Source organism: Nannospalax galili, unplaced genomic scaffold (assembly GCF_000622305.1).
Source record: "Nannospalax galili isolate Female #2095 unplaced genomic scaffold, S.galili_v1.0 scaffold327, whole genome shotgun sequence".
Classification (NCBI taxonomy): Eukaryota; Metazoa; Chordata; class Mammalia; order Rodentia; family Spalacidae; genus Nannospalax; species Nannospalax galili.
In genome coordinates, this window is record NW_008356950.1 from 972,695 (window position 1) to 994,212 (window position 21,518).

Below are 21,518 nucleotides of genomic sequence, written 5' to 3' on the forward strand. Positions count from 1 at the left end.
ATGTTTCCCTCGCCTCCTTGCTTTTCCTTTAGTATAAATATGGACTTGTTCATTATTCCTCCAGTAGTATGGGATTGTATTATTTGACTTCCCCAAAACATAAAAGTGTAATTGTTCTTCTTCATCTCTTCTATTGCATGAGATGAGCAGAAGATCTTGTCAACTAAACAACTCCATTACTCTCTGAATCCCCCTTAATACCTAGTAAACAGATGAGACAAAGCATTTGTGCTAATGATATGTGCATCTTCATCTAAGAGAACATTCCACCATTGACCTCCACATCATCTTCTGCAAGGTCTTCCCTTGTGTCTAGCTCTGACATGGTCATGGTCATGGTCACTGAGCAGCTCTCCTTTATACTGCTTGACCACTCACTATAGAGTACCAGGGCTGGGGATATGGCTGTTAGTTAAGTGCTTGCCACACAACTGCAAAAACCTGAGTTCAGATGCCTAACATGCATGTAAAAGCCAGGCACAGCTGTGTGCACCCATCATCCTACACTGGGAGGCAGAGACGAGAGGATTTCTGAGGCTTGCCAACTAGGCGGCCTAGCTAAGTTCAGTGAGAGACCGCCACAGAGGCGCGCGTGCACACACACACACACACACACACACACACACACACTTCCCAGTACCAATGGGTGCTGGTTTCTTGTGCATAATTTACATCACACATGGAGATGTCAGCTGCAGAGATGTTATCTGTATTATCCAGTGATGATGATTTTTCAGAGCCTGGGAATATACAAAGCGATGACAACAAATTATTTAATTAATTTAATTAATTAAATAATTAATGAATGAAAGAAAACATCACAAGTGCCTTCTTCACGGATTTAAGAAAAGGTGTGGAATGCACACCCTTCCAGGCTCCACCCTTTAAGTCTACTTTATCCCCTGAAAGGATTTTATGTAACAAACTACCCATTTATTTCTATTTCTGTATTTTTATCTCTCCAGCTTTTCTTCCCTCTGTGAGTTGGTGATGAAAATTAACACTTCCAGTACACTCCCCTCCTCCTACCTTTATTTGTTTGTTTAAGGCATGGTGAAAAATCTTAGATGATCATGTTTCTCTCCAAGTGAAAGTGACAAGGGGAAGGTCAAGAAGCACAGGCCAAAGATTTAAATGTGTCCAAAAACCTAATACTGAGGTCATGAAAAAGTCATACCTGGTGATTTTTATTTATCTGAAAATCAGAGTTGGGTTTTTATGTTGAATGGTCTTAGCAAATGGTTTAGATGTCCATAGACCAGAGGGGCTTTCATGGCCCTCTGCAGGAGTCCCAGTTATACCTCTTCTGTAGTGGTTCCCCTATCTCTAAGTAGTCTTTTGAGTACTTATTCTCTCTGCTTATAGATTATGCATACTTTGACAGAGGCTCTTGTTAATTTCTAATCCCTTAGTCTAGTGGAGGGTTTTGTATTCATCAAATAGTCAACTGTACCACATGGTGAACAATAGGAAATTATTATCTTTTGAAATATCTTTTAGAAATTGGACATCGCCATCTAATACTACATCTTTAAAGTAACACCTAGGCTGGGGATATGGCTCAGTTTATAAAGTCCTTGCCCAACATGCACAAAGCCCTGAGTTCCAGTCCTGGTATATAAACCATGTGTGCTGGATAGCTTTGGCTGTCATCTTGACACACCTGGGTAGAGAGAGCCTCAATTAGAGAACTACCTCCATTGGATTGGCCTGTGGCCATATCTGATGTGTATTTTCTTGATTGTCAAATGATGTGGGAGGGCCCATCCCTCTATGGATAGTGCCACCCCTGGGCAAGTTAGTCTGTGTTGTATATTAAGGCAGGCTGGGCATGGGCCAGGGGAGCTAGCAAGTAAGCAGTGTTCCTCCATGGCCGGTGCTCCAGCTCCTGCCTCCAGGATCCTGCCCTGAGTTCCTACCTTGGGCTTCCTGATGAATTGTGACTGGGGAGATAAGCCAAATAAAACCTTTCCTCCCCATGTAAGTAGTGGTCAGAGTGTTTTGTCACAGCAGTGGAGAAACAAACTAGAATGCCAGGCATAGTGATGCACACCAGTAATAGAAACACTCAGGAGGTAGAGGCCGGAGGATCAGAAATTCAAGGTCATTCTCTACTGCACTGTGAGTTTGGGCCAGCCTGCCCCACCAAAGACCCTGCCCTGGAAACAAAATTAAAATTAATAGCTCTGGGTCAAAATCTGAATCTGGATTTTATTTGAATTTAGTTATATATCCTAACACTGAGGCTTTATTTAATGAATCACGTGTGTCTTCCTAAACACTCTACCTACTATGACACATTCAAATCAATGTGTTCTATCAATCTGGTGTTAGGTGTATCTGTTCATCTCCATCTTGCCAATAACAAAACTCTGGAGTAATGATCCAACTACTTGCCCAAGTTCATCAAACTAACAAGTGACAAAACTAGAATTCAAATCCAGATTAATGTTTGGATTTTTTTGTTTGTTTTAAGTAGAAACACTTCATTCCACCTTATTGGATTTTCTGTTAGCCTGTGCCCTAGCTTTCTGTTAGTTTTTGAGATCTCATCTGGGTTGTCTGACCGACTGCATTGCATCTGTGCAGAGGCAGCTAAGCATATGTGGAGCAGGTGGCAGTGAAGCAAAGGGAGAGAGGGGTCTGGGGTCCCTTATTCCTTTCAAGGTCATGCCCCCAGGGAGCCAGCTTCTTTTCACTAATCCCTACATCCTTAAAGGTTCCCCTGCCTCTAAATAGCAACATAAGATTGGAAATCGACCTGTTATCACATGTGCTTTGGGAGACACAGTTGTGTGTCTTCTAGATATGTTAAAGTTCTTTATCAACTGATAATATAAAGAAAAATATTTTTTCCTCAAAGAATGATTATACACCTCATAAATCAGTTCTTAACTCTACCATTAATGTGGTTTTCAAAAATCTTGCAACGTTAAATAGGAAACCATGATGATATATAGTCTTCTATAGGTGACACAGCTTGACTCCTTCACAATTTCTTGGTCATTATGTAAATCATTAAATATTAAAATTATGACTGAGGCTTCATTTCTACCTTTAGTTCCTAATCTATTTGTTGAACATTTGCCCAAAAATACTTGTAGCAAAACCATATTCTGGGCCATGGAAAATATTATCTGATATTTTGAGGTGAGCCAGTAAAGAATATATAACTACTTCCAATAAAAAGAAAGAACTTGAGGCCAGGTGTGGTGGTGCACACCTTTAATCTCCCAGCACTCGGGAGGCAGAGGCAAGCAGATATCTGTGAGTTCAAGGTCAGCCTGCTCTACACATTGAGTTCCAGGCCAACAGGAAATGCTGTCTCAAAAAGACCAAAAAAAAAAAACTTGAAATCCACGATCTAAGGCTAGGGATATAACTTAGTACTTGTAGCACACTTGGCCGGCATGCACAGGCTCTGGGTTCTAACCCCAGCACTGCAAGAACAAGTAACCACAACCCGTGATCTGAGTTACTATTTAAGAAGCTCTACAGATTATATGCTCAGTGAGTCTGTAGAGCAAGCCCACCCTGGAGAGGAAACAACTTTAGGCACATTGTTGAACACAGCAGCTAGAGGTCCCACTATTCTAGGAAGAGGTAGAAAGCTAAGAGGGATGGAGAAGGAAGGAGACAAGACAGCAGGAGGAAGGAAGAGAGGGAAAGGGAAGGGGAGGGAGGGAGTGAAGGAAGAAGAGAAGGAAAAATGGTAATAGACAAAAAGATGATTTGACGGTCACTCATGGGAAAAACTAAAGTTCCAGCACTCTTGAATCACTGATCTTTGAGCTGGCAGTGGGAGTCGGCTAGCTGGAGATCCCCCCCCCCCCAAGGTGGCAGAGACAATGTCAGTTCCTTGATACCACCCAGCTGCTGGTACAAAGAGAAGCCGATTCTGTTTAAGATGAAAGTGTGATCAATTTAGACCTGCAGGAGTCCCACAGACTAACATAAAGCAATTAACTCACAATTAAAGGTCACCAAGCATTCTTGAAAGTAACTCGCAGTTAGAGTTAGCAGAAACAACATCTAAATCCTCCCAGACTGCAGGTATTAGAGCTGTCAGGTACAAAGTATAAAATTGTTGAGTACAAAACACAGAAATACAGTACAGCTCATAAAGATTAATGAGATGTTATCAGTAACTAAACAAAAAACTATTTACCAAGACCTCGGTAGAACTTAGAAGAAAGAAAGCATAACCGTCCAAGTTTGCCTTTTAAAAATACTTATTCATTGTCTTTTATGTGTATGAGTGTACTGCCTACATGTGTGCAAGTTCACCTGTGTCGTGCAATGCCCACAGAGGTCAGTAGAAGGTCTGATCCCCTGGAACTGGAGTTACGGACAGTTGTTAACTGCCATATGGGTGCTGGGAATCAAACATGGGTCCTCTGTAAAAGTAGTCAGTCACTGCTGTTAACCACTGAACCATCTCTTCAGCCCAACAGTCAAAGTTTAAAAATGAGTCTTTGGAGAGATATGTCAAACAGCCTTCCACTTCTGTGACAAATACCTATGAAAACAGCATAAAGGATCATTTATATTGGCTGAAGATTTTAAAGATTCTAGTCAGTGGTCACTTCGCTCTGTTGCTCTGGAGCCATGCACAGGGAGACAGAATATGATGCCATGGAGCAGGTGGTGGAGCAATGTGGCTCACCTCAAAGTGGAGAGAAGCAAAGAGCACCATACAGAGGAGTACCAGCAAAGAGCACCGCCATACAGGAAGAGTACAGGACAAGGTGCTTCTTCCCAGGGTACACCCCCAGTGACCTGTCTTGGCTAAGCCCCACATCGTGGCTTTCCCCATCCTCACAATAATGCCACCAAACTATGAATTCATCAATGTAGGAACCCATTAATTAAGTCAGGCCCTTCAATCACTTTCCAGAAGTGTGACCAGCTAACAACCAAGCTTTCAACATGTGAGCCTTTTTTTAGTGTGGGTGGTGGGCAGTTCATGTCCATGTTATATTGTAGACTTAGCATCAGAGTTGTAAAAATGAAAGACTGGTTGTTTAACTGGACTTTAGCGATAAAGAAATTGTCTGGAATAATATTATTTATACATATTAAGAAGAACTAATATGTTTTTCATATACCAGCATGTTCAAGAGTTTAAAGGCATTTAAACTATGTGAAATCAGCATAAAATTGACATGTGGCCTTCTGAAAAATAGCAGAAAATCCAGAAAGTGACCCATGCAATTACATGTTTTAATAAAGGACAGAAGCGGCGTCCACAGTCATTCTGTTGGATCCAAACCTGTGTGGAGAAGCAATGTTTAACAACATGAGGGCCATGGACGATCTGAGACTCTCCCGCTGTGCATGTTCAGGAAGCAGATATGCATTAATCCAGGTTGAAATATGACAAACATAGCTCTAATATTTTCAGGGAGAAAAGAGAAAAATGTTGATCCAAATTGGAATAGAACGTACTAAATGCTCAGTACTAACCATAAAACATAGATTAATATTTTTACTTCATTAAAATTAATTACCAATATAAAATAATTATTTATTATTCACCAGTATGCCATAAATAAAGTGAGACAAAAGGCCACAAGACTTTAGGACACTTTACACCAAAGTGTGGCACCTTGGTATGTGAATACTATAATTTGAAGTTGTTTTATACTTTTAGGATTTCATCATTGTGTTTTGTTTTGAAAAATGACAGAAACAAGCAGGTTTCTTTGGGCTTCCCCCTTTCTTTCCCTTGCAGCAGGCATATCATGAGACCCTTGTTTGAGAGGTGTTGCCTCATTCTGAAGGAAAGCAGCCCCTGAACAAAAAGTCTTGCTAAGTACTCCTGTCTACCAACCATACTGCACCCTCTTATTTGTCTGTCTATTCTTTGTCAAACTTGCTATAAAAAATAAAAAACAGTTATTGGTGGCTCTGGAATTTTAATTCCTTATGAAGCCTTCCGAATCTTATAGAATGTATGTTAGGGCTAGGGAGATGGCTCCAGGGATAACATTACTTGCTGCATAAACATGAGAACCAGAGTTGGGATCCCCAGCATCCACATAAAAAGCCAGACATGTATTTATGTACTTGTGACCCTAGCACTGGGAGTAGAGAGCAAAGCTAGGAGGATCACTGGGGCTTGCTAGCTAGCAAGTCTAGCCAAGAAACAGCAAGTCCGGATTAAGTCAGAGACCCTGTCTTAAGGGAGTAAGGTGGTGAGTGATAGACATCTGAATTTCTCATCTGATCTCCACACCCATGTTGCACATGAGACTACACACAATACATGTATAACATGTACAGACATTTTAAACACATATTTATACTTTTTTTTTTTTTTATCTTTTTGAGACAGGGTCTCCCTGTAGCCCCAGCTGTCCTGGAACTCACTATGTAGACCAGGCTGGCCTTGAACTCACAGAGATCCACCTGCCTCTGCTGCCTCTGCCTCCTGAGTGCTGGGATTAAAGGCAGGCGCCACCACGCCCAGCACATGTTTATACTTTTATTAATTGTTTTTTATTACAAAGGTTTTAGCAGTGAGTTTGAGCAGTCTAAAGAAAAGATATTTTTCTTCCTGTTCTGTCCAATTAGTGAAGGTATTTGCAACACAATTAAATGCCAAAGAATTAGTATCTACATAAAATCAAAAAATAAAATGATAGAAACAAAAATTTTTAAATAAGTCAGTTATACTATACACTGGGCAGTTCACAGAAGAAACAGACATAAATACTTCAAATATCTCAATAATCATCTTTAATGCATATTAGGTAACATTTTCCACCACCAAATTAAGAAAACTTGAGAAGTCTGATAGTTCAGTGTTATATAATTTCCATGGAGACTATATGCAATGCTGGGGGCAGATCAGTTGGTAACAATAAAAATTATCATGCCAGGTTGAATATTTGCAATCTTTATTTTAGTAAACTAGATAAAACCACTGCCCGCTGATTACTAACCCCTGAAATAAGAGTGAGGGATATTTGATTATTTGGTGATAGGTGGATGATTCTAAATAATTATAATATCGGATACCCCAGAGGATTTGTCAGTAGGTGATGTTCAAAGAGTTGACTGAGCCTAGTTTTGGAAGGCCCTGTATGTTGTAACTTTTGCCTTTTCCTCTCCAATTTGAAGCAGTTAAGGTAGTTATTTAGTTATATTTGTATTTTAGAAAACTCAGCCTAGTAATAGAATATAGGTTAAATCTGAGGAAGCCAACAGGGAAGCAGGAGGGTTTGTAAAAAACTAAGATAATTGAGATTTGAATGCAGCAGAAGTTGGAACAGGGAATTCATGACAGATTTCAGGAAAAACAGCAGACAGACCCAACTGTGTTTAAGAAGTAAGATAACACACCACGGTTCTATTTTACCCAGCTGACTGCATTTTACTAAATGGGAAGCGTGATGAAAAATTCATATGTGCAATAAAATATTTGCTCTTAAATGAAAATGAAGCAAAATAACATTTCCACATTTTTTATCTTTAAGTACACTCCTGAAATATGGCACTTAATTGTTCAAGAAAAAGTAACTTTATAACTTATTTAGAATTTGTGTAAAATTTTGTACTCTTATGGTAAAGCCAAAACAATTTTAGAAAATTTTAAAGGGACACCTTAAAGGGTGTGAAATGAATCTGAAATAGTTATGATATCATTCACTTTTATTTTATAGCTGTTTAAGATCTCTGAGAGCGTCTTTCTTCTATTCTGCACATCATAAATTTTCAGGAAAGTATCTTTATTAAGCAAAAAATAATTTCCAATTATGACAGCATAGTGTATGACATGCAGCTCCGTCCTCCAGCAGCAGCAACCTCTGCTTGACCTTTTCTTAATAGTCAGCAATCTAAGAGTGGACAAGTTTCCTAAGATCTTGTGAGGCAATAAAGCAAAATGACATCAAAGGATCATTGAGCTAAATAATAAATACCCCATGATGCCCTAGAGGCTTAGATGTCCACAGAGGCAGACTATTTAATTAATAACATGTACTTTACAAAACCATCATTATATATTTATATGACAGACTGCTGAGACTTTTTAGAAAACTCTTTTTCAGTAATATCAGTTCTGTTGTTCACAGGTTTTCATTTTTATATGATGGACCCAAAAGACTAATCTCTAGGTCATGTCTACCCTATCTCCTCATACTTCTGTCACAAGTGCTGTCATTTATAAAACCTTTCACCTGGGAAGTGGGTGTATTAAAAAAAAATTCTTCAAAGCATAAAAATTTGCTCCTTAACAATTAGTAGATGTGAAAAACATTACCATTGAAATCTACCTGATGACTTTATATCCATGCTCAGATGCCAAGGAGCTCAGAAAGTAACTAACTGTGACTAGTAATAATCAGATATATAGAGATTAGAAACACATATGCATCTTAGTGTCAATTGTATTAAAAATGAATTTTTCTGTTAAAAGAAAACTTTCACACTGTTATGTCACCTGATGTCTCAAAAAGGTACATTGTAAAGTTAGTTATTATTTTATAAAATATTTACCCTCTCTTATTGGATCAACTGTCAGTTGCATCCTGAGTATAGGAGGAAGTACTTCAGGACCTCCTCCCTCTATCACGGATGTCTAGTTGTCTGTATGCAACCTTTGAGCTGGCTCAAAAACCTAGAAGCTGCTTCTACCATATTCCAAATTTACATGATTGCAGGAGTCACTTTCTGGGTTTTCCATTATTTCCCCAGGCTAACGTATCAGTTCCATGTTGGTATTGCATGGCTTTTACTACTATAGCTCTGTAATATATGTGCCTACTTCTCTTCTTCTTGAGCATCTTAATTCTTTCTACTCTACTCTGAGTAACTTCTTCATCTCTAAAGTCCAACTGGTAACTTATCTCTCCAAATAATAGGAGAAACTGAGAAATAAAAACAAGGTCTTACCAATACCAATTCCCCATGCTTGTCTGATCCTGAAATTTACATGCACTTGATTTGGTGGTGGATCGGAGCAGATGGGGAAGCAGGGTTATGGAGGAATGGCTGGTGCCAAGACTTGACATGCCCCAAAACAACTGGTAAGTTCTCTCAGGCTGCATCCAAAACAGTAAAGTCAATCATAGCCTGTGTTTTTAGGAAGGCACCCATTTTTTATATGCCAATACATCTGCTATGTGCAAGATTGGTACCATTCTTTCATTTATTCAGTTAGTTTTTTTTTTTTTTTTTTTTTTTTTTTTTTTTTTTTTAACTAGAAAGTTCATGATAGAAAAGTATGCATGGTTCCTTTTTAAAGGACTTTATCTTAGGACATGCAGGCCATTAGAAGGCTCTCATCAGTGCAGTGATTGTTCCCATCAGAGTATAAGAAATACATGGTGGGTGTGGTGGCATGCAACTTTAATCCTAGCCCTCAGGAGGCGGAGGTAGGTGGATCTCTGTGAGATGGAGGTCATACTGGTTCACATTGTGACTTCCGTGCTTTGACTAGGGAGACTCTGTCACAAAACTGTGTTTTGATGAAGGCAGGCAGAGTGTAGTCAGGGAGGAGAGAGAGGCAGCTGTTGTGTGTGCATATGAGAGATGATGCTGATCCTGGGTCAAGGTTATAGTGGTGGGAAGGGAAAAATTGAAAGGAGGGGGGATAATTAGGAAGTAGTAATGCTGTGTAACTAATTGCATGAGGAAGAGAATGAAAGTGACAGTGTCTACCCGGGACATTTCCAATTTGCTTTTTGTCTTTTTGTAATTATTAATATCTTCACATTCAAAATCATCCAAACTTGGATAGTAAAGTATATATTAATCTAGAAATAAGGAGGAAGAAGAATAAAGAATGATGCCCAGGCTTCCGGCTTCAGTGACTAGATAATTGTGTCATATACCAAAAGGAGGAACTGGAAGAATTGAATGAGAAGTTTATGAGTTCACATTTAGATGGGGTGTGTCCGAGGAGACTCACACATAGAAGTAGACATGATAGTCAAATGTCAGCAAGGTCAGGAGTTCAAGCAGGAGGTGTTGGTCAGAGATATACTGATTTGAGAGAGAGCATCATGGATGGTAACTAAAGTGATGGAAACGTGTAAGATCATAAAGCCAGAAAGTAAGCATGGGAAACGTATCAAAAGCTGAGCTCCCTGAGGAACTCCAAAGGACACCTATTCTCTAGGGATGAACAGAAGAACAGCAATTCACAGAGACGTGGGAAAAGAGGTTGAAGCTATATGAGCACTAACAGGCATCTTGTAATGAAAATCCCAGAAAAAGAGTGTTGCACAGAGGGCGTGGACGGGAATGTCAAAATTGCCCACTGAATACCAGTAACTAATGAATCCTTGTTGGTTGTGGTTTGGTAATGTTGGAAGATGTATGCCTAGATGATTTCAAGGGATATGGGTCAACTATTTTCCCAAACTACGGCTGAGGAAAAAAGATAACATTCATGATCCACTAGAAGGATTTGTGGAATTTGAGTGCACCATCTCTGAAGATGCTAGAAGTCCCTAGAAGTTTCATCTATACTATCTGTCATGAAAAGGGAAAATGATTTTGTTTGATATCAGCTATCAGAATAGTTTGAATTTTTGTGTAAATTTATGTGACCACAAGGCTTTAGCTATTTTTCCTCCCCAAAATCCATTTTATAAATGTGATAAATAAAAATGAAATTCTGACTTTTTTTTTTTTTCTTTTCATTGTGCAAAGAATCATGCCATTTGTGGCTTTGGAAAACTGGGGATTCTCTGAAAGTCTTTGGCAGATAAAATGGGTAAAGGTTTGTGGTACAAGAAGCTTTCTGGAAAAGATGTTCCACATTGTCTTTGTGTATGTATATAAATTATAAATGAGGTACCAGGGCACAACCACTGTAACAGCTTTTTGCTCTATTTGAAAAAATGAGAAAATATTCATTTAAGAGCCACTGCTTATGTCTCTGTTATCTTCTAAGACTGAATGATTTTCAATAGGATATGTATATTCTTTGATTCTAGTAGGCCAAGACCAAGAAAAAATGTCTGTGATTTTACAAAGTAAGTTAGAGGTTTGCCTGTGCTACATAATCAGTCTGGGCTTTATAGAGAGACTCTCAAAACAAAAAGTATCCAAAGTAATTTTGTACAAGCACATTTCATGTAAAACTATTATTGCTACTTATTATTGTAATAATAGTTGTGCAAACATGAGGACCTGAGTTTGGATTCCCAGAAAGTCATTATTAAGACTATTTAAAATGTACATCATTTCTAGACTGTTTGGAAGAGTATTTTTCAAGTTACAAGAGAATCTTAAGAGTCTAAGTGATGAAAGATCAAAGTGATGGTCTTTTGCAGTAATTATCCAGGGAAGACAAAAATTACTGAGGCTGGGGCACAGTTAGTAAAGTGCTTGCAGCACAAGCATGAAGACCTGCGTTCAAGTCTCTAGTTCCCGTGTAAATCTCTTGCACATGCTTCTAATCCTGTCACTGAAGAGGATGAGACAGGTAGATTCCCTAATGTTTATAGGACAGGCAGCCAGCTCTAGGTTCAATGAGAAGCCCTGTCTGAAAACATAAAGTGGAATACTTTCATTTCTTAGCTAATGTGAAAAGAGCAGCAACAAACATGTATGTATGGGAAGAGCTGATCATCTTAAAGGAAGTGACTCTAGATAGGCTGACTTGACCTCAGTGGATGAACTTGCACTAAGGGACGTCTGGAGACACAATTTGACTCAATAAACCTTAACACAAATGATAGAATGTATGAATTCCAGTGGGGAGGAGGCTAAGGGAGGGGGCCAGTGGGGAAAGGGGTATAAAGATGATTAAGATGTTCTGTATGAAATGCACAAAAATTCAATTAAAAATTTACAAAAAATAAAAATAAAAAATAAAGTGGAGAGTAATTGAGGAAGACACCCAGTGTCAACCTCTGGCTTTCATACTCGTGCACACACGCGAACATGAACATGCACACACACACACACACACACACACACATACACACAATCAATGCTGATCTCATCAAACAAGAACTAATCTTCCTTTCAAAGCACTGTCAGAAACAGTTAATTCTGTAAATTAGGTACATCAGAAAACCAGAAAAGGGTTGTCATTGTTACCCTGTGTTAGCCAAGTATAGCAAAGAACCTTATCAGAGGAGGCTTTAATTAACAAATGATAGAAATTATCCCAAGGATAATTTGTTTCTGATTTCTAAGTCAAGCATACTTTTTCTCTTCCTATGTGAAGGAGTATCTGTGTGAATCAATCTAAATTGAGATTTACAAACAATAAATATGTTGTGTTTAGATTTTACATCCAATTTATGATTATACTCCACCTGTTTTAAGAACTTAAATTTACATCATGTATAGATGCATTTCTCAAGTTGCTCAGGAAAAACAAGAAATGTCCAACATAGCTACTACAAGTTTTGATGAACTGGAAACCATGAGGTAGTTTGGCATGTAGTGAGTGTTGAGAGTCTTCTACTCCTAATTATGAGGTTGAAAACTCTACAGATGGAAGTATAGGCCATACCCTGTGCCAAGCAAAGTTTCTTTACTTACTGGAAAAAGCAGACTGTGGCCTGGAATTCTGTGCTTGAGAATAATAGTTGCTAATTTCTAGTTCATCAGGACATTTTATTCTATACAATTGAAATAAAGATATAGTGAACTGTTTTACAAAGTTAACACTTTTATCAAAAGTACATATTCTAATAGGTTTAGCTCGAAAATAAAGCTTTTATGAAATTGTATTAATAATTGGATATGTTTGTTAGCTTTTTTAATTTCTAATTTTGAAATAAATACATTAACCTTATGACAAAACTTTTCAGTGGGAAAACAGGAGCAGGCATTGAGATGCAGAACAAGGGGGTGGGATGGCTGGGGAAAACCAAAGGAAGTAACTAAAGAAGAAAGGACAGAATGTAGAAAAGTGCATAACTCTTTAAAGAGTTATGCTTTGTTCCTAGAAGGGTATGGGGTTAGACTGTAGGCCTTGTCTGTAGCCTGTTCTTTCAGCCATGGTCTCTGGGCTCTATAAACAATGCTCTGTGGTCAGAGTTTTAAGGCAGTTTTCCAAATAGCTCTAATCCTAATGCATAGAAACTCCCAGGCTTTTGTCACAGATTCATAGCGGTGTATGCCATGGCTCTGGAAACTGAGAAATGCCATGTTTGAGATAGAAGATGTATTAGATTTCATGTCTGTCCTTGAGCAATTTATAATCTACCCTTAATTCGCTTAAACCTCGGGGGTTTTGTATCTGTAAAGCACAGATGATAATAGTTTCATTGCTAGTTTCAAGGTAAATGAGGTAAAAGGAAAATGTCTTCTGAGGCTTTCCAGGGCTTATGTATTGATTAAAGTTTCTAATTTTAATTGTGTATATATATGAGGGCTGAGCATGATTTTTGAGGTAGAAGAGAAGTAAGGGCCTATGAAAAATCAAGAAAAAAAATCTCAAATTCCTTTCCCACGTTTATTATTCGGGTTTTATTAGGTGAGAAAAAGTGAAATATTCCTGAGTGCATTGCTTTACTTCCGCTAAAATATTTATCCCAAATCTTGTATATTGAATTGTGAACTGATTCATACTGGCCTGAAGCTCATGATCCTTCTGCCTGAGGCTAGAATTATGAAATTATAGACATGCATATGTGCAACCACACCAGTTCAGATGTCTTTTTTAAAAATTACCTTACAAACAGGAGTCTCTTTCTTTCCAGTGTCCTATTTTCCTTTTTTTGTTTTTAAACTCTTGGAGCTGCAAAACACAACTCTGGAATGAAAGGTTTTTCCTTATCTTGAGCCTATAATCCTATGACTCATGCTTTAGGTTAGCTTGTTTCTGTATTTAGGTTTTCGGGTTATTGCCGTTCAAACATTAAAAGTTGTCTTCTTGTGGTGACTTCTGTCTGGTGGCAGTTTTCCATCCCATAGTAATTAGTGGCATTCCATTACTTCTTTCTCTGATTCCTTTAGCAGCAGCAACAGAAGAACCAGAGGTGATTCCAGACCCTGCCAAGCACACAGACAGAGTGGTGAAGATCGCGGGCATCAGTGCTGGCATTTTGGTTTTTATCCTCCTCCTCCTAGTCGTTGTATTAGTTGTGAAAAAGAGGTAAGATGATACTGTCCTGCTCCTACTCTCTCCATTTATGTCACTAATTCTCACATTTTTCCCTTCGAGTTCTTTCATAAATCACAAGATTGCCAGCACCTGGGTCTCTCATGATTTTTAAATGAATTCTTATTTGGCTGTTTTGCAATTTGTTTGGGGATTATAAGCATCTACTTTTGTTAAGTTAACCTAACAGCTAATTAAAACATTAATTCCCTTAGATTTCAGAGGTGCTTGAGATATTCATCTTAAGTGTTATTATTATTAAGAATAATGAAAATGATGGTTATAAAATTGTGCTTGATCTAAAAATCTGTGAATTTTATTTATTCTTAATCTGTAGTTTTCTAAATATGAACTGCAAGTAAGATATGAGGAGAACAGAAACATTGTTTGATGATCTATACTCAGTATTCACTGACTAAAACTTTAAAATGAAGAGTAAAATTTTTAATTGATCCTCAATCTTTTACACTATATCAACCAATATCGCCATCTTCTGGAATTCTATAAAGATAGTAAAACTTCTTGGAATTTAAACTTCTCTTTTCTGGAGACTAAAATACATTCCTTCTCAAAAATGTTTCTAATATATGCTTTTTATAATTTGAACTTTTGGCCATGCTATGAATGGTCAGAATTTGTAAATCGTCATCTTACACACTAATATGGCATTCCAATCCTTCCAATCATGAATTTTGTATGATTCTACATCCTGGAAAAACTTTTTAAAAAATTATTTTACATGCAGAGTACATTCTAACAGCTTTGTGTATAGAAGTGGTTATACTTTATTAACTTTTTGGAATATAATAAATAATATTGCTTTTATATTACATGAATGTTAATCATTTATTATTTTATACTCATAATAAAGCATTAACATTATAGATAAGACTCATAGTACGTGTTTTAACAATTCCATGAGCATTTATTTTAATATATTGCCTCTTTACAATGACCCCCTGGAGGTATATATGTTGGAGAAGACACATCTGCATTAGAAACATTAGGTACGCATCACAGTGTTTTGTGTTCAATTAGCTACATATGTGCTTTCCCCAAACAGTGCTTTCTCTCTCTGCTCTTGTCTACCTCTGTGACTGGAAAACACATCATAGATGGGGCAAGAACATTTAAATATTTAAGAAATACTAGTTTTCCAATAAAGATCAATAAAATGATGGAATATAACCTTCGGATCTCAAGCGTTTGTTTAGTTTAAATTTGTATTGGGAGAGTGAACAAGCAAAGCCATTTAGAGAGCTGACTTAACACTGCTTCATCATTACAATTATTGTCACATCTGATTGGATGCATGCGACTGGTTTCTGGCTGTGTCCTCCTCAGAATGGAGTTAAAGTTAGTTGGATATGTTGTTTATTTTAAAAGACTTGCTTGTTTTTTGACTACTGTCCTTATTGGTGGATCTGTTTTAGGAAAGACAAAGAAGTGAAAACCAAACTTCCTGAAGTTGCTAAACCAGTCAGTCAAGCAAGAAAGGGGGAGGGTAACATGTTCCGATAACTCTAAAATTGCACAACATCACTGATGCCTTTTCTGGTTCATAATTTAAATGGTTGGCCAAATGAGCCTCCATCAAAATGTTTAATGTTTAAATTTTCATAATTATGCTTTAATTAGTAGAAAGTATCTCAGGTTGTATCTTCTCTTCCTCACCAGCACCTCTATGCCTAGGGAACACTGTAATCTTACAGATGGATTAAATTTCATCTGTTGCTTTCTGATGTATAATATATCTAAATTCCCTCAACTCCTTGCTTAACTCAGCAACTTTGTAAGGACTTCTGCTGATAGGTAGTATGCGTCACACACGAATCATGTGTGATTTAAGTAAAGTAGTTTATTATACATATACAGATTGGATATTGCAGAGTTTAAGCTTAAATTTTCAGGTCGTATCAGAATTCCTTTTACTACAAAAAACTGTAATAAAAATAATGGAAAAGAAAAATATTTTAGCTTCTAATTTGCATTTTCATGAGAAATTGCAAAGCTTCTCTAGACTATCCCTCCCTGCAAATAGTGTACATAGATATATTTCTCACATTGAAAAGTTTGATGTGTTTTGGGTTGCTTTGTAAAAGAATGATTTAGCATTCAACTAAATAGAAGTTTATAGAAAAAGTAAGTTCTTAGGCTATGAAAAGGGATATTGCACCTTTCAGAACTCAATGTCATTTTTTTCAGTTTAATCGCTGTTGAATTATTTCCAAATTTATGCCATTTTCCCATTGATTGTGTATTCTATTTTAAGTGCACAGCATGAACACATTCATAATTCCCAACATCAACTTGAAATTCTGTTTCAATACAGTAAATGTTTGTGTATGATGTCATGTTCACATACATCTACTGTAGAAATACCTTCACTGACATGTAGCATATGGTACATGCATATTTACATAACATGTATATACTGTGTACCATTAAGATATGATTTACATGTAAAAGCTTAGGTGCATATATTAGCATCATATCTTTATGTTTTGTATTTAATGGAAAGCAATCTATTTAGTATACACATTCTATACACAACTGTTCCATCTGTCATGGCATTTAGATGGTAATGGATGATACTGTGCTTAACTGCATGTTGAAAAATACACACTCCATTTAATTTTTCAATTTTTTTGCAATATAAGAAATGGCAGCATGTTATTTTTTCCTAATTCTGTATTACAAATTTTATTTTTTATTGCATATCTGTCTCTTTAATTGCATGGCAAATGAAATCTAACAGCGCATGGGCAAATTAAGATGCAAAGCAAAAAACATAGATTTTGTTTTTATTTTGTTTTATTTTAACGCACATTTTTCTGCTTTACTGAATGTGACCGAGTCACGCTTTTCATTCACCATTGCTTCTCTTTCTCCACTGTCTGTGATTTGCTTGCCAGGAGGAGCTACTATTCTTACTCCTACTACCTGTAAGTAGAAAATGGGTGATGTACAACTTTACATGTGTTGAAGATGCAGTATCCCTTTTCAAAAAAACCCACAGAGCAACGTGTGTGATTTTCGTGATATTTCAAAAAATATGTTTTACCAGACTCTAAAACTATAGACTATTATCTGTTTTGATAATCTTTTTAAAAAGGGATATTGTATTTCTGTGTGTTCAGCTACTTTTAATTTTTATTTACAGTTTTCCATAAGTAGCTTTAGTCTACAGTCAGAAACATCATTTATTTACCTAAGCCAAGAATGTACCTTATTTTAGCAATGTGGTGCTTCAATCTGATGGTAGTGAACATGGTTTTAACTCCTAATCTCTATCTATATAATGCTCTTACATTTGAGAAAACGAGCCCAGCGATAGCCATAGACTATTCATACTGCCCTTGCAGGATGCAAATCAGATCAGGGTTACATGTGATAGCGTCTCTTTTCACACCCTCAGCTATCTAAGAGGGATTATAACTTCCAGACATCCTTGCTGGCTATTAAGGCATATAGTATGCTCTTGTAAAAATAAATGGATAAAACTGTATGTTGTAGGGGCCAAGGCATAAAACTCTTCACAGGAAAGAACAATAGTGTTTGTTTATTACAACTTAAGTAGAACAAAGACTATAAAACAAAGACAAGAATAAAGGTGTCAGCCTACTCAGGAACAAATGCTTTTACAGTCTTCTACCATCTGCCCCTCACCCTGGACTTAGGTAAGCCAAGCTTTTTTCCATAAGGATGGAGAGAACTGGGCATTCTACTTCCTGCATCATATTCAGATTGTCGCTTTAGATGCCAGGGTAGTTAGCCATCCAGTCCAAAAGATCTGACATTGTCCACGCCTCAGAGATGGAGTGTGTTGGGGGCACATAGCCTGCAGCATCTGTATCACTAGGTAAGTTTCAGCTAGCTTTACAGCATAATTTTATGAGTCAATCACTATAACACAATGTTGCCAACGTTTTAAATATTACAAACATTTGGCTTCCTACAATCTCCTAAAACAAGCAGGTGTAAAATAGCAGTGCTCTTAGCTTATTGTGATGAATCATAATATGCTTGTTAAATCATGTTTGATGAAGCCAATGGTAATTAACTGTACCATTTCATACAATGATGGAGTACTTCTCCCCTTTATGGCCCACCCATACATCCACCTGCAGAAGTTTATGCTGTTGGCTGCTTTGATAATGAAAGTCATTTGCACATCTGTCAAACTCAAGTACTTGCAAAATGATTTGCTTAACTGTCCTGAAGTGCACATTATATGTGTTCATTGCTCAGGGGAAGACAAAGCATGAGACATAGTAAAATCAATAAGTATTTAGTTAAGAGGATGTCAATAAGCCTACCACTGTCAATGTATCTGTAAAATTAGAACAGGATTCCATTTTTGTTCATGGTTAACATCTCTGTGTTCTAGACAGAGATTATACCATTACTGTGAAGTGGGCTACTGGCACTTTAAATCCAGCTAGACAAAAATGTCACAGAGATACACCTTTAAAGACTACTTAAACATACCTAGTTATGCTAATCTGAATGATTGTTTTTATAAAAGTTGAAATAAATTGGAGTAGAAAGTAAAGCAAAAAAACCCAGAAGATCTTTGAGCTAATTTTCATTGGCATTATGCCACAGTAACTTAGTTTTTGATATAAACACTGAACACTAACATTAATTTACTTTGGTTCATAATAACTTGACTGAAAGCCTACCTCACAGGGCTGTTGTGAGGAATATGGTGGAAGTGACCAGCTGATGATAACAAGCTTGCAGCTAGTCAGAGAGGTTAGATTCTAACATAATTTGCCAACTAGTCTGAGTTTGTGATTCTGAAAAGTAAGTTTTTCATTGTGTGAAATCTTTCACTTTTCAGGCTCTGAAAAATTCATTACTTAATTTTACTCCATCGGGAAATACATATAAATTATCTATGTTTTAAAATAAATCCTCAAAGTTTAAAGTCATCATTTCTTCTTGCTACATTCTATATACCCATCTTCAAAATTGTAATGTTATTTTGAATGCAAATTCAGGTAGTACTATTTACATTCAAATCAGTCTCACTTTAAAAAAGAAATAAACCAATTCTTTATTCTTGCCCAAGAAACAAAGATTGGTAGAGAAAACTAGAAATTTTGTTTTTTTGTTTCTGAAACAAAAGCTTACCATGAATCCCACTCCAGGAAAGCCTGGAACATTCCTGACTCAGCCTCCCACCTCCAGAATACAGGGATTAAAGGTGTGTGCCACCACACCTGGATATGTTATTTCTTATAAACTTTTCTGCTATTTTTAATTGTATAAATGGTAGCACATGTGTTCCATTGCCATGCTCTTTAATGAATAGCAACCAGTGTTTAAGTCTTACAGTAGCCTTTGTAATGTGGCAATAAACACAGCACAAACCATTTGGTATTTGTAATGGCGTAGGCTATGGAATAAGGTCATTCTTCATTGCTTATTAGATAAACAATCTTGGGCAAGTTAGTTAGCTCCCCTAAGCTTCAATGAACTCATCTATATGATTAGAATCCTTATGCTGTTTTCAGTGAATTGATCTTGGAATTAATTGAGTTAACCAATGGAAAGTGCCAAGTATACAACAGTTCTAATTTATCTCTTCAACAAGAATTATTTAGTGCCTGCGTTGTGCCTGTGTTGTATCCTGGCACTGCTCCGACACCAATGATATACACATGATCTTTCTCTTCATGGAGTATAGTGTGGAAAACAACTGAAAAAATACTTATAATGCTCTAGGAGGAGCATCATTACAAGAGAAACATTGCTATAAAAGTCACCTGAAACAGGTGCTACTTGGATAGTTCATATAAAGTCTCCCAAGAAAGTTAATTTTGAGACAAATTGAGTAGAAGTTAATCAGGTATTAGAGGCTAAAGAATGTTATGGGCCCAAAGAGAAAAATCTTACATGATGGCCAACTCTAGAAGAAAGTTTGGCATGTGGAAGACCACTAGCTAAATATGGCCTAGTAGTATTTAAGTTGGCTCAAACATTGTTGTTTTTTTTAAAAAAAAAAACAAAAAAAAACTGGGGTTGGAGGGATAACTCAGCTGTTAAGGGCATGTACTGCCCCTGCAGACAACTGAAATTTGGTTGCCAGCACCTATGTTAGACAGCTCACAACTGTGTCTGTAACTTCAGCTCTTGGGGGACCTGATACTTGGCCTCCGCAGGTACCTGCACTCAAGGGCACATACCTACATACAGACACACACACATATATACACATGCTTTAAATCAAGATAGTTAACATACCCACTCTGAAACATGGTTTACAGAATTTAAACACTCAGATCAAATGCCATGAATCATTTAGACAAGTTACCCCTAGACTTTCCCTAGTTTCTTCAGTCATTGCCCCTCTGCATGGTGCCTCACCTCTGGCCTATATTTATATTACCTGCCTAAATCCTTACATCTGTACAGACATATTACCTTCTGACCTACATAAAGGGTTAGCAGCTGTTTAAGTGTATGCAGCAAGCACTGTCAATAAATGATGGTGGTGACAGTAGTAGTGGTATAGTGGTGGTGCTGGTAGTGGTGTTGGTAGATATTATTCTTCTGTCCTTGTTTTCTTAATGTATTACTAATACTGTATTATTACTTCTAAAAAATAAGATATAGCCATCAACCAATCTAAGTTTGTAACTGTCTTGCTCAGTTGTTAGATCCGTGTGTCTGTGTTTCTATGTGTTGTGTGTGTGTCCCCTGTGGCCATGTATTACAATACTCAGAAACAAATAAACTGGGGGCAACTCTCACATTGCTTCATGGATTTTGAAAGAAAAAAACCTGTAAGCATAAACTCCATGTATTAAATGAGCCTTCATAGTATTTGTGGTATGTTTCTCTAGTAGAAATACTGATGAGAGTCAAAAGACAGTATCTTACCTTACAGTCTAGCTGAGAAATTATGTTCTTAAGACAACTAGTATTTCCAAGGCAGCACAAACTGCTGCTAAAAACTTAATGATATAATTTGCATAGGACAAAACTTTGCACTGTCTATATCTACATCGTGCATAAATTGCCTGGTTAATGTGATTGAAAATTTTATATGCCTCTAGTAGATTTTTTTAACTTGGAAGTTGAATGGATGAAATTTACAGAGAACCAAAATATGTTTATAGTTTTGATATGGAAGATAAAGTGATCAGTATCTGATAGTTCAGAATGCTGTCTGTAACTTTAAATCTCCTACATCATTTCCCCACTGTATTCATCAGGCATTTCTATAGTGGACATTCTGCATGGGGATTCTAACACACATTTTTAGGTTTGACCGTCTCAGTCCTCCAAGATGACATTTATTTGTATTAATTATACTTTCGTATAGAATTTTTCAGATTTTTCTCAGTACGTTTCTTACACAGCATAAGGTTTGATCCCGTCTCTTCATATGTGTTCGAGTTATGTGTAGCTGGAGCTGAATTTTAAAGGC

At 37.0% G+C, this 21,518-nt stretch overlaps 1 protein-coding gene across 7 annotated transcripts in view; it reads left to right on the forward strand.

Moving 5' to 3' along the window:
* Ptprk (protein tyrosine phosphatase receptor type K) overlaps positions 1-21,518 on the forward strand; it is a 573,501-nt gene that overhangs the window by 512,932 nt on the left and 39,051 nt on the right. For 4 of the 7 annotated variants that reach the window (XM_008854753.2, XM_008854752.2, XM_008854751.2 and 1 more), the window contains exon 14: positions 13,933-14,071. In XM_008854753.2, coding sequence (XP_008852975.1) covers positions 13,933-14,071 — 139 coding nt within the window. Of the gene's footprint in view, positions 1-13,932; positions 14,072-16,992; positions 17,023-21,518 lie in introns of all 7 variants that reach the window. The other 3 variants (XM_008854754.2, XM_029556995.1, XM_008854748.3) reach the window with 2 other exon arrangements.